The sequence below is a fragment of the Barbus barbus genome (assembly GCF_936440315.1).
Source record: "Barbus barbus genome assembly, chromosome: 7".
Taxonomy (NCBI): domain Eukaryota; kingdom Metazoa; phylum Chordata; class Actinopteri; order Cypriniformes; family Cyprinidae; genus Barbus; species Barbus barbus.
Genome location: NC_136735.1, coordinates 34,209,403 through 34,223,215, shown reverse-complemented (window position 1 = coordinate 34,223,215; position 13,813 = coordinate 34,209,403). Strand labels below are relative to the sequence as shown.

At 34.9% G+C, this 13,813-nt stretch overlaps 1 protein-coding gene across 1 annotated transcript in view; it reads right to left on the bottom strand.

Annotated features, from left to right (window-relative positions):
* Positions 1-13,813, bottom strand: part of pard3ba (par-3 family cell polarity regulator beta a) — a 149,043-nt gene that overhangs the window by 80,498 nt on the left and 54,732 nt on the right. The window contains exons 8-11 of the mRNA XM_079420912.1: positions 12,490-12,944; positions 8,715-8,854; positions 8,263-8,388; positions 803-988 (exon numbers count right to left, since the gene is read on the bottom strand). Of these exons, the coding sequence (XP_079277038.1) occupies positions 803-988; positions 8,263-8,388; positions 8,715-8,854; positions 12,490-12,944 (907 nt within the window). The remainder of the gene's footprint in view (positions 1-802; positions 989-8,262; positions 8,389-8,714; positions 8,855-12,489; positions 12,945-13,813) is intronic.

The following is a 13,813-nucleotide window of genomic DNA, read 5'->3' as shown; positions in this document are numbered from 1 at the left end:
ACTTTTTTTCAGTTTGTGGCCACTTTGGGTGAATCAAAATGACCATACTACAGTATATCCCACGTAATAAGCAAGGTTTGTATTATTTGCTTCTTTATTATATTGCTTCTCCAAATCATAGTAGTAGTTACAGACACATTAATCTGACAATATTTGGATTTTAACTTCAACCATCAACTATGCCTTATTAATAGTACATTTTTGTATCTATTGTACATTTCTTATTCATATTATGTTAACCAATAAGCTTAAATGAGTTAATGCAATAGCTAACATAAAATAGCATGAACATTTTTCAGTGTTGTTATCACCAAAATAAAACAAAGTTGCTATAACAAGTCTCAGTTAGCTTAATGAAGTACACGTAGGAAGAAAATAAACAGAATACAAAAAGAATAGAGAGTAGTTTTTTTAAGAAATACAAGCAGTTAGTAAATGAATAGAGTGCAAGTCTAAAAGGGAAAAGTTTTTATTTTTTTAAGAATAGAATTAGAATAGAGTGCTAGAGTTAGAGGGTCAAATAAAGATGGAAGAGATGTGTTTTTAGCTGATTCTTGAAGATGGCTAAGGATACAGCTGCTCGGATTGAGTTGTAAAAAATATATATTTACTATTATAAATATATTAGATTTATAATAGTGTATGTATGTTTTTATTTATAGACATTTTAAAGGTTTTTAGTAGTTTTCAGGCATAAATTACAACTGTATGCCATTCTGTAATGAAATACGCAGGATTGGAGCAACTTTCATGATTGGAGCTCTCAGATGATTGGACGTTGGGTGAATGGGCTGCTCTTTACCTTGTGTGCGGCACCGCCGTGGATGATGGACTTGATGAAGATGCCCAGGTCTTCTCCGGTCTCTCGGGACTTATTACCCTTCAGACTGACCCCTAGACCAGCTGAGCCGGAGTCATTCAAAGGAACTTCAAACATCAGCTGCTCTCGCCCGTCCTCCGAAAGCAGCGGACCTGACGGCTCTTGTTTCTGCAAATAACACACACACACACACACACACTCAGTTGACTTTCAAAACCATATGAATCTTAGCATTTATCCCAGTTCAACATCTTACCCCATTGCCTACAACTGCAGTACTGCACATGTTATTTTTGCTTGCGTTTACAAACTACGAGATGAGTGGAAATGATTGTCAGTGGTAATCGACGGTATGTCACAGATGCCCGATAGAGTTTAACACGTATTGAACCTGGAACACTCCAATAAGATAATGGATGAAGGGATTTTCATCTAAATCTTGAGATGAAGGAATACTACCTTTAAGAGTTTAGGGGTCAGTAAGATTTTTTGAAAGAAGTCGCTTATGCTCAAAAAGGCTGCATTTATGTGATCAAAAATACAGTAAAAACAGAAATATTATTACAATTTCAAATAACTGCTTTCTATATTAATATATTTAAAATGTCATTTATTCCTTTGATTCAAAGCTGAATTTCCAGCAGCATTACTCCAGTCTTCAGTGTCACATGATCCTTCAGAAATCCTTCTAAAATACTGATTTGCTGCTCAAGAAACATTTCTTACTATTATTGATGTTGAAAACAGTTGCTTAATGTTTTTTGTGGAAACAGATTAATAAATACTTAAAAAGAACATTTATTTGAAATAGAATTTTTGCAACATTCTAAATGTCTTTACTGTCACTTTTGATCAATTTAATCCAACCTTATAGAATAAAAATATTAATTTCTTTAAAAAAATGCAATAAGGTGTATATTTTAGAGATGGATCCCAGTTAAAATGAAGGCAGTTGTACCAAGTGGATGAGGAAGGAATAATGATGGATGAATATATAAAGTAGGGTTAGGACAGAATGAATGCATGTCTAATGGAGAGGCAGGAAAACACGTTTGGGGTCATTTGATTTGAACGTGAAAGAGTGAGATCATGAGAACGTGCCAGTTCAAAAGGAAACATAATAAGCTTTTGTCAGAGATTCATTTTAGGAGGATGAGGGTTGGGGAACGACATCATTTAAGACTAATAACTCATTATTGAGCACACTTACACACACACAACTACCCACTCATTTCACTTCTCTTTTGGCTTGCTTTGGCTCCAAAACATCACATCAAAGAGATCAAGGGTGTCAGTGCCATGGTCTTTGACCTTTTCTCCACACCATTTCCTTCTTCTCGGCACTATCGAGACTATCTAAAGACCTAGAATAAAGCGCAATGGCTAAACGGGACTGACATCGTTCTGGAAACCACATTAAGCAACGGCATTAGACTGTTGGTAAGCTACTGTGGAAATGGGCCAGGAAGTAAAAGAAACAAAAATGACTTTGTAGGAGCACAAAGTTGGGCAAAAAGCATTAAGCAAGAGCTAACGATGAAAAATAGGAGGGCCAATGGGGCAAAGCTTCAAGTAGTCCTTTTAGCGCATCCTCTTACTGATGATAATGTGTCGTACATGGCCTGAGGCGCACGACAAATCAGAGTTTTAGCACACAATAAAAGGTCTGTTTGTAAGTGAGGTCAAACTTTGGTCCCAGCGAGAATATCAGATTGTCTGAGATGCCGCTCTGGTGGTCCTATCAACACTCCAGGCCCAGACTTCACATGAAGACCTCCTGAGGGCAAATACACACTCATATGCTCTCATAGACACAATATGATAGACTGTTTTAACTAAAGTACATGAGTAAAAGCTGGCAAAAAAAGGTCAGTGGCACTGGAAAGTAAAAAAGAATCCACGTCAGGAATACATGGAGTAAGATAAACAGCATTGACTTGACAGATAAAAACTATGGGTAATGCAAATTAAAAAACAACATATTTGGGCACTTGCAACTATACTAACATTAGTATTAGTAATTAACATTAATATTAACTGCAATTATTATGATTATTATTCATCTTTATTAATATCAAAACATGTATGAAAAATTATATTATTAATAATATAATAATTAATAGGTTATATATTCTAGAAATAGCAATTAACAACTGTATTAATAACAATTAATATTAATATATTTTATTATTTATAATATCACTTGATAAGTAATAATACATTCATATTAACTGGATATATTATTAAGTATTAATATTAATTGGATATCACATATTACACTAATATTTATTTCAGTATAAAGAGCATTTAATGTTGATCAATTGATAATATTAATATATATATATATTAAGAGAAACATCTCAGAGATATGGAAGCCTGTTTCTGTCACTGAACCAAAAAACAAAAAAAGTTATGTGACTTTTTATCTCACAATTCAGACTTTAGATTCTCTAAGAATCGCATGATGTAAACTCAAAATTCAGAGTTTCGAGGTCCACTTCGGAGGGGGAAAAAAGACCATTTTCTTGTGAGTGCGAGTTTATATGTTAATTCTGACTTTATAGCTCACAACTGCGTATCATAAAATCAGAATTGTGAGATGCAAAATCGCAATTGGGTGGAAAATATTCAGAATAAACAGTTGCAATTACCTTTTTTTATTTTATTTACTGGCTTCCATACAGGCAAAACTGATACATCAAGGAAACATAACCAGGTTATCCTGAGCAACAACCTTTTTCCATTTTACAATATTTGAGCAACAAATATCATCTTCCTCCTCTTCTGGAAGCAGTCCTATAATACCCCACCAAATTCACAAAGAAATGAGCTGCGACTCAAAACCCAAACTCTGATCGATTTACCGATCGATTTAATCATGAAAATGCAATGTGATTCACACAGCATTTTGAGAGGAAGACTTTGTGTCATTTACACAAAAATAATGCACGGGAAATGTGTTTTGATGCCCTGACTAGAAGTCAATGCACCTTAACCCAGATACTGAACTAAATTAGAATTGATGTCAGAAGGCCGTTTGCTATTACATGAAAGCATCTACAGTTTTTATATTACGCACAGCTTTTTAAAAAGGTCCACTGGGTTTGGAAAGAAATGGCCATGACCCACATAACAAATATAATTAAATGGGTCATGACAAAGCAGAACACATCCTGTGTGTAGGAAGAGGAATTACTATTAAGACCATTCTCAAGGACATCTAAATGCTCCACCAGCCCTGTGTCCGACCTCTCTTCCTGTGAGTATAACTGCGTGCAATGTGCTGTCTGACCCCTCCATCCTCACAGAAAACCTGTCTGAATCAAACACCAACCTCTACAGAGCCTTCAGAGTCCACATTATGATTGTAAATTGGTTGCAAAAACACATATTCAGCTTTTACAGCAGACTTCCTGTGAGAATATCACATTACAGTGGTGATATTAAATAGACTAAAGAGAGGACTTTAGATCGTTTATCTTAAATATAAGTATACCTTGTCCAGTGGAACACCACAAAAATCACTAAATATAGTCATTTTATTATTATATTAAAGACATGTTTTGCTGTGCATGCTGGAAAAGATCTAAAAGCATGTCTAGTGGGCACAAAAAAAAATCTTACATTACAATTTAATTTGATGTTTGGCTGATTTATTGCTACTGGCTATCAGGTATAATTAATATGTTGCTGCAGACATTAATTCCACCTACTGCATTCATTTACCCTCACAGTACATGACAAATTAATGCCAAATCCAGTCGTCTTAGCTTTAATGCAATGGTGATATTTAGACATTTACAGTTTGCCAATCTCATTAATATACATTTACACGACAAGCCCACAGATTCTTGCATTTGTCTTATAATTGAAAACTCATTTCCACACAATAATTCAAATGCTGTTCAAAAAATATGCCAATCCACCAGAAGTTTATCAAATACTTATATCTATTTAAAAATAAATAAATAATATATATATATATATATATATATATATATATATATATATATATATATATATATTACAATGTTTATTTTTATTTATATATTTTATTATCTCCTTGTTCACCTCACTGGCTAATAATCTAGTAACACAAAAAAAATAATGAAATAAAAATAACGACAATAATATTAATAATAATATTTACCATGTTTTTTGGGCATGCGCCACAGTTTTCTTTCAAATACTTCAAGTGGCCAATCAATGATCTAGACTGGCTTGAACCAGTTGAGGACCATCCTGTGCCAGTAAGAAACTAGCTAAACACCGTAACACCGATGGTTTTAGCTGGATTTTCCAGCAGGGCCGGACGTTTCAGTGACACCAGCTTTCGCACATCCAGGATGTCTAGTCACCGTGACCAGATCCCAAAGGGCTTCAGTCAGAAAAACAAGACTTTAACTCTGTCAACGATCTCTAAACACAAATCACACAGACCGATCCATCACGCAGACGGACACCATGTAGCTGCTAACAGGATGGGCATTTAAGGTGCAAGCTAGCAAGCTAGTTTCCTGTCCAAAGATCTGCTGGATTCTAGTAGACTCTTATAAAAGATGCTTTACTAATGGCTGATCATTAGCCAAATCTGCCTTTGGGAATTTAGATGGTATATTTTGTGCTGACAGTGGGTGGTTAAAGAAACTGACGAATACTGTATGAAGGTGGGTGTTTATGGAGGGTATTTCAGATTTGCAGGCATTCATTGATTGGAACGAAATATAAATACACAAACACACACACACACATCCTCTAAAAAGGCAGATGGTGAAATCTACTCAACACTGTCATGATATCTTTTCATACTCTTCCATTCTCTGAAAAAATATTTCTCCCGAGTGTGTCATTTTTCCTTTTGCCTGCCGTCGCATTTCTGCCGTAATTTACCCTGGCTAAGCAGTGGCACAGCTAACCCACTTTGAATTTGAATAGGGTGGAAAAATGGAGGAGGTTTTTCTCTGTGAATAGATACTGCAGTGCAGCTCTTAATGGTCCAATAATAGTCAGTGTCAATGACATACAGCTGTTCTTCTTGAACAGATCTGAGGCAGCAAAGATTTAACAAAGTACAAAGCAGCTAAATCCATAAATAAACCCCAAATTTAACCATGCATGAGTTTTAATTTTGCAATGTAACATGTTTTATGTAATAAAAATACATAATAATTAATATATTATAAAAATTAAATAATACTACTTGTATTTATTTTTTTAAATTCAATATATATTATTATAAAATTTTAAAATAATAAAATAACAATAAGGCTCTAGGGAATTTGATTAATAGAGGAGTTCAGGCCTGATATGTACAATCTTAGACATCAAAAACCTCATTGAGGAAGTAATGCATGGGAGAAATGACTGTTTGTAACAATGATTATGAATTGTTTGGCAGCCCTCACATAACACAGGCGCGTACATGTGTGTGTAGGTGACCCGTCTAAACCCAAAGCCTTTGATGAGCAGACACTACAGTGCAAATGAACTGAGGATAGACAGAGACACAATGAAGGGATGTGATCTTTCCTCCTGTGATGAGAGATCCAGGGGCGCCACAATCGTGGTTTTACTCATTGTTTGGTTTCTAACGGGGGTCTGATGTTTAGAAGAAAAATAGAGATGCTTTGAAAGGGGTCAGCGATCAACACTCATCGTGTGTAACATCTGGGAGAGGAGATGGACCAGCGTTGGCCTGAGGCTTCCTGCTAAACTGCTGTGTCGTGTGCACAACTTCCTGTCACAAGCTGATTCGACACTTCCAATGTAAAGGAGGGCACTGCTGGGGTTTTGTAAAGTTGTCTGAATAATATAGCCATAAAAGTGCTAGAATGTATGTCTATGAGAATTTTTGGCCCATTTTATTATCCGTTAGTTTAAATAAAGAGTCTAAATGACTGGAAAAGGAGTAATATGAGGAACTATTACTTTTAAAAAAAAAAACACAAATAGTATATGACAAGTTACAAATATTTATAAATAAATAAATAATATTTACATGAATAATACTTGATATTTTATTTTATTGTGAAAAAAAAAAAAAAAAAATTATATATATTATATATATATATATATATATATATATATATATATATATATATATATATATATATATATATATATATATATATATATATATATATATACATATACATACATACATATATACACACAATATATATTTATTTTGTGTGTGTGTGTGTGTGTGTATGTGTATATATTTTTCCAAATATTTTTAAAACTATTAAAAGATTTAGATTTATATATATATGAATATGCATACATATTTTATACGTATATATATATATTTAGTCAGAATTCTAAAAACAATCTAATTTTATTTTGCATTCAGGTATCAATTTATGAATTATTATTATTATTATTATTATTATATGTTTTATACGGTATGTTTTTGTTGTTTTGTTTTTATGTTTAATTGTGATTATGATTACCTGCCAAGGGACCGTGGATGAAAACTAGCCATTGGCTAAATTCGGTACAATGCATGAAATGGAAACATTTATGTTAAAATTGTACATGGTCTCTTAAAAAAAAAAAAAAATAATAATAATAATTATTATTATTATTATTATTATTATTATTATTATTAGTGTGTGTGTGTGTGTGTGTGTGTGTGTGTGTGTGTATTAGGGATGGGAAGATTCCCCGATTCGCTCGTTGCATCGGCATAAAAAGTTAACGATGCGATGCATTAGTTTAAAAAGGGTGCGTTGGCATGTGTTTCTTATAGTAGTTAAAATCTAGTCATTTTCTTTATTATTTATTTTCATTTCTAATTCAGTGATTTTAACTTTTAATTTAGTTATTTTAATGCTTTCAAGCGCAATTTTAAATTGTAATGTTCTAATGTTCTGCTATCTGCTCTGCAAACTATAAAAGCTACAGCTGTCATAAAACCAGAGAGAAGGACTGCGTGGCTAGAAACTGTAAAAAAAAAAAAAAGTCAAATAGAATGTGAGAGAGTCAGTGGTAATATCATCGTGTTCCTTTTGGTCAGTGTTAGAGGAGCTTAGCCTGACAGTTAACCTGCTTTAGACCAGATTAGTTTCCCAGCATAAATTGCCACAGTGACTAAGCTTGATCTAGGCCTATGTTAAAATTGCTTTATAGAACCAAATCATTTGACAATGAGTCAGACTAACTGAAATAAGCCTAGCTTATTTGGTTAACTTGTTTAATGAAACAGGCCTCGATGCATTGCATTGGACCGAAACTGGATCGCACTGCATCATAATAGGGGTGAATCGTATCGTATCGCATTGCATCAGTAGCTGCTTCATATGTATCTTTAATGTAACATAGGCTATGCATCGAGATGCATATCGTATCGAGTCATGAGATGCACATCCCTAGTGTGTATAAATAAAATTTAAGGTACTGTTCATTTCTGTTACAACAATGAAGTTTGCCAATAGTCTTACCAGTTCTCTGGGCAAAAACTCCTCTTGTCTTCCGACTACCAGAGACACGGTTTCTCCCAGTTTGGTGCTTCGGAGCATAGCCACCAGCTCCTCTTGTGTGCGTCCTGTGATGTCCACTCCATTTACCTAGAGAAAGAGAGAAAGCGATTTCCTGTAACCGTCAAAACGGAGAGCAAAATTTCCATTTACACTGTGCCGAGATGGAAAACATGTCAGTGTTAATTCCATCTGACGGCCAGGTGCAATACAAGACAGACAATTATCCTAATTGCGTCAAGGATGCATTAAGCATTCTGAAACAATATCTTTAAATTGCATTTAAAACAATACCTTTTAATTGCATAACTGGCAGGAGAGGAATAGCATAATTTAATGTCCTATAAATAAGCTGTGATTTTGCATTTTCCAGGTTGCGCTCTCGTGACTACATTGACGCAGGATGCATGAAATACCTCCAGGATACGGTCTCCGGACTTGAGCCGTCCGTCTTTAACAGCAGCTCCGCGAGCCAGGATGCTCTTGACCATAATGGGTCCTGGACCATGAAGGGATGAGTCTCTGGTTACCACGGTGAATCCGAGGCCCTCCGTACCTGCAGACAGAGGAAGGCCAGAAACATTAAGCATGTATTTAATGACCCAGTGAACCAGAAAACCAGACAAATGGTCTTCTTGCCGTTTTCACCAATGTGCTGTATACTCAGCAGTGTAGAAATCAAAAGCTACACTAACTTCTGAACATATTTTACCCTGCTGCATGATGTAAAATAACATTCTTCTAAGGTTTCAGTCACCAAAAAAGCATATTTGCATTTACACCCAGTTACACTCACTGTGATGTCAAATAAAATGACATGTTGAAAAAGTACATAATTGTTCCACTAAAATCCACTCCACAATGTCCTGAAGACTTGCTAACATCTTAAGGATCTAGTTAAGGAATATTGCCCTAGATCTTCACCTCGATGTTAGTCATACTGTACCATGTGAATTGATCAGTTTCGCCATGCAATGAGAAAATTTCACCAATAAAGGTGTAAACATCAACGGATATGAAGTTGAATCTGGAATTCCCATTGAAATTGAAACATAATTTAAAAGCTCATATCGTGTTGGGGGTTTGTTTGTTTGTTTGTTAGACTAGCAAAGAAAAAATAACATTGTACATTTTCAATCTAAAGGCAATCAAAAACAAAATATAAAAACATCAAATAAAAGTCTATTGTAAAAGCCTGTCACATTAAACAAACTTACATAGCAATGAATAATTCACAGATTTCATACAAGGTTTGTTGCATTGGAAGTTTTTTATTTTTGTTTTAAAGTTTAAAATGTTAAGTTTCTTGTCAAAGAAAACTGCCATTGAAAATTCAATTTAAAAGGCTTCTCAGAATCAAAATTCAAACATTTCAATTCAATTTTGCGTTCAACAATTAGACATTGAAAATTTGACACCAACTTTGAAAATTTGAATTTTTGAGGCTTTGTTCTCTAAATTGTAACTGACACGAAAGAAACCTCAGTGCACTTCTTTTTCCAATATCATTGTTTTCTATATCTTTTACTAGTAAATTTCATAAAAGCCAATGTCACTAGAGTGTCACTATTATGACTGAAATCTGGTTTAGAAATTACTATGAATATTTTTTTTTCCAAAAGAGTATACTGATGTCTAGAGAGTAAGATGGTGAAAATGATGTCACGAAGACATATACTAAATTTAATGATAGCATACAAGGAGCAGTTCCCTGTTATGACCCTCACAGATGTTTGCAGACTGTACCAAGCTCATCTGATCCAAGATCAGGTCAAAAGGTCAACGGTACGCTGATGATAGCGTTCAAGCACTCTGGACTGATAACCTGTGTTTAAGGTGTCTGTTTCTCTGCAGAGGTTTGAACACCTCCGTCTCCACCCCTGCACGCTGATAAATGTTTCCTTACTGGGATTAGACAGCTCTGCACTTTAATTTCACACGTGAACACATCTACAGGAGACTAGAGATGCAGAGAGCAGGATACAGGATGAGGAGAGAGAGAGAGAGAGAGAGATGTGTGAAAGACGAGCAATAGAAACAATGACAAAGGGTGTGGTCTGAAAAAAAGTGAAGGGAAGCTGAAAAGAGATGGAAGAGTGAATATCACAGAAATATGTCAGCGTCACATTTCAACCAAAAATCACTAGGAGGAAAAAAATGTATATATTCTTAATTTTTGTAATGCAGAAACATTCATATTTAGTTTATATTTATTACATATATTTTACATTTATTTGTATATTTATTGCATAGATATGTATATTTATTTTAATATTCATTGGATAAATATTCCTATTTTTACATTTACTACATTAATCAATTTTTATATTATTCAAATTAATATTTATTTTTAGAATTTAGTATCTGTGTGTGTGTGTGTGTGTGTGTGTAAATATTCAAATTATAATATTTAGACTTTAGATCCTTTTACCATTAAAAAAAAAATAGTAAAATCATGGTATTACAATAATTTATTTGTATTTATTTATTATTTATTTTTTGTAAAATTAGCATAAATTAAAGGCAATTCACTACCTAACAGATACACTATGTTGCCAAAAGTATTGGGTCACCCCCTTCTAATGAACATGTTTGACTACTTTAGTAATTTCTATGAGTACAAATCTTAATGTTTAAGCATATAATGATATTCTGGGGAATTGTGTGCTTCTAATTGTATAGCAACAGTTTGGACAGGACCCTTTTCTATTCTAACATGACAGTGCCTCTGTGTATAAGGCATGGTTCAAACAGACATGATTGATTGAGTCAGTGTGGAAGAACTTGACTGGTCTGCAGAAAGCCAAGTCCTGATCCCAGCTGAACTCCTCTGGTGTGACTTTATATGCAGATCTTGAGCCAAAAACTCATCACCAAACACCAATTACTTGTACATAAGGGTGCTGTTGTTTTAGACACATCCAAAACTGTAGCAACAGAGATGGAAATACAATTTTTAAATACATGAATTATGTTTCCATCTTTGTTGCCACAGATTTGCTAGTGTCTTTTCTGTTCTAAAGAAGGGGGTGTCCCAACACTTTTGTCCTTATAGTGTCAATACAAGTCATTGGTGTTTGGTGTTTTTGCATATAAAGTCACACCAGAGGAGTTCAGCTGGGATCAGGACTTTCTGCAGACCAGTCAAGTTCTTCCACACTGACTCAATCAATCGTGTCTTTTTTTTTAACCGTGCCTTATACACAGAGACACTGTCATGTTAGAATAGAAAAGGGTTCTGTCCAAATTAGAAGCACACAATTCCCTAGAATATCATTATATGCTTTAACATTAAAACATACTCATAGAAATTACTAAAGTAGTCAAACATGCTCATTAGAAGGGGGTGACCCAATACTTTTGGCAATATAGTGTATATAAATATGCATCTTTAACACAATAATATATATTATTTTATTGTACTGATACTGGTATTGGACAGTATTGGGAGGTAAAGCATATTATATTTTCTTACATTAATGAATATTTGGGGAAAATATACTTATTTGTCATGAAATGTCACAATGAAAGGATGACACTCGCATGAGAAAACTGTGTGTGTGTGTGCTTTTTTTTTTTTTTTTTTACTTTACTTTGATTTTGGGCTGATACATGACCTGGACATGTTATTGACATGCTTCATAAGATTCACCCAGGAACACAATAAGAGAAGAAATAAAAAAAGAGGCTTAAAGAATCATGCTAAGAAAGCGATTCCCTCAAGTCTCTCGTCCGCAGGGACACGTGTGATTACTGAAGCCGAGAATTGCTCTGTCTCTCTCTCTCTCACACACACTTGAGGGAGAGATGTCATAGAGAATAGCAGCCTATCCAGCATACTAAAGATGGCAAATGATGAAATCTCGAGTCCCAGAAGAGCACCTGACATTAAAGTTTTAAACAATAGCAGCTGTCACTCAGCTTAGAGGAACGATAAAGACAGAGAGGTGAGGAAAAAAGGGAGAAGAAAGAACAAGTACAGAGGTTGCTATGCAGCAGATTTGAAATGGGTTAAATCGCAAGGCTCATGACGGCACCTTCTGGTCAATTGGACAGAGTTTCTAACATTCAACCTTTAAATCAACATGAAATGATATTTGCAACCCATTTTATGTGCATACTGTGATATATTTTTGAGCAAAAAACTTTTTTAATTGAATGGATAATGATCTGATTCCACATCCAGCTTACCTTTCTTCAAATCGATCTTCATTTTCTTCCAAGACTTTTTGATGATCACATTAACCGGCGCGACGAGGGCCGGGGTCTTTTTGGGGACGGGGCTCTCACTACCATTTTTCAGGGTGGGTGACACGCTGACTGGAGGAGAAGGCGTGGCTCTGTGATGATCCGTTAGGACGGGGGTGTGTCTTGAAGGCTGAAGCTCCTCCTCTTTTTGGGGTGGGGTCTGTGATGCGGGCGGGGTTTGTGATGCAGGAGGCTCTGGAAACGGCGTCGATGTATTGCTCGGAGTGAGCTTATGAACCAAGAAAGGACTCATGACTTTAGGGACCACAGGGTTTGGTTCGGTGTTGTTGAAAAGCTGCCCGATGAGGCTCTTTTCGTAGAGGAGCCTGTTGGCGACAGGAAGCACCTCCAAATGTATGGTGGGCGAGGACATGGCTTGGCGAAACACTTCTTGAGACCTGAAACATCAAAAGCGAAACAATGTCTTACACTTCCGTATTGCATATTTGTAGATAACATGAATACAAAGGCATTCAGTGCTTTAAAGACTCGGCAGCCTCCTTCATTAGCACCATTCAAGAGGCTATACCCTCAAGGTCTTCCATTGGGAATCATAAGATCAGCCTGGAATTTACCAGACTAGGGTGACTGTGTTAAAATAATAAGCCAAGAAAGCTTGTGCATTACAGATTTTACAGTTCACAATAAGATCATTAAGATGCATTTAGAAAATAGATGGAAAATAAATGGAAATTGAATAGGCTGGAATGGAATCTCTATATTTTATAAGACGTTTGCAAAATCACTTTAGTCAAAGTTTTACAAAAAGTCTACAAACAAATTTGCTCAGCTTGTATTTTACAAACCAGGCCCACTTTTTTGTCGCTTTTAATGCTGATGATAGAAATGACAAATTTAGTAAAAAAAAATTTTTTCTATATGGCGTTAAGATTGTTATATATGCAAAATACTGTCATTTTAATTTGGAGTAAGAACAGATGCCAAATTTCAAACAACACAATTGAAAATTTCTGATTAGTTGCCCCTCACGGTCCAATTTTCATTTGCATACAATTAAATATGGCACTACACTAATGACATTCAATTGATATGCAGCCACATTTACATAAATCATAATTTACAATGACTTCAGGTGGCTAATCCAATCAGACTTTTTATTTTATAAAAACCTATCAAATGGATAGCATTACTAACAGTCATTTGACACAATTCAAGCTGTGTTAAATGTGTCAAACTAATTTTACCACAGTTGAGTGTCTTGTTCCTAATGGTGTAAAACTGGAACTGGAACTATCATATTACAGTT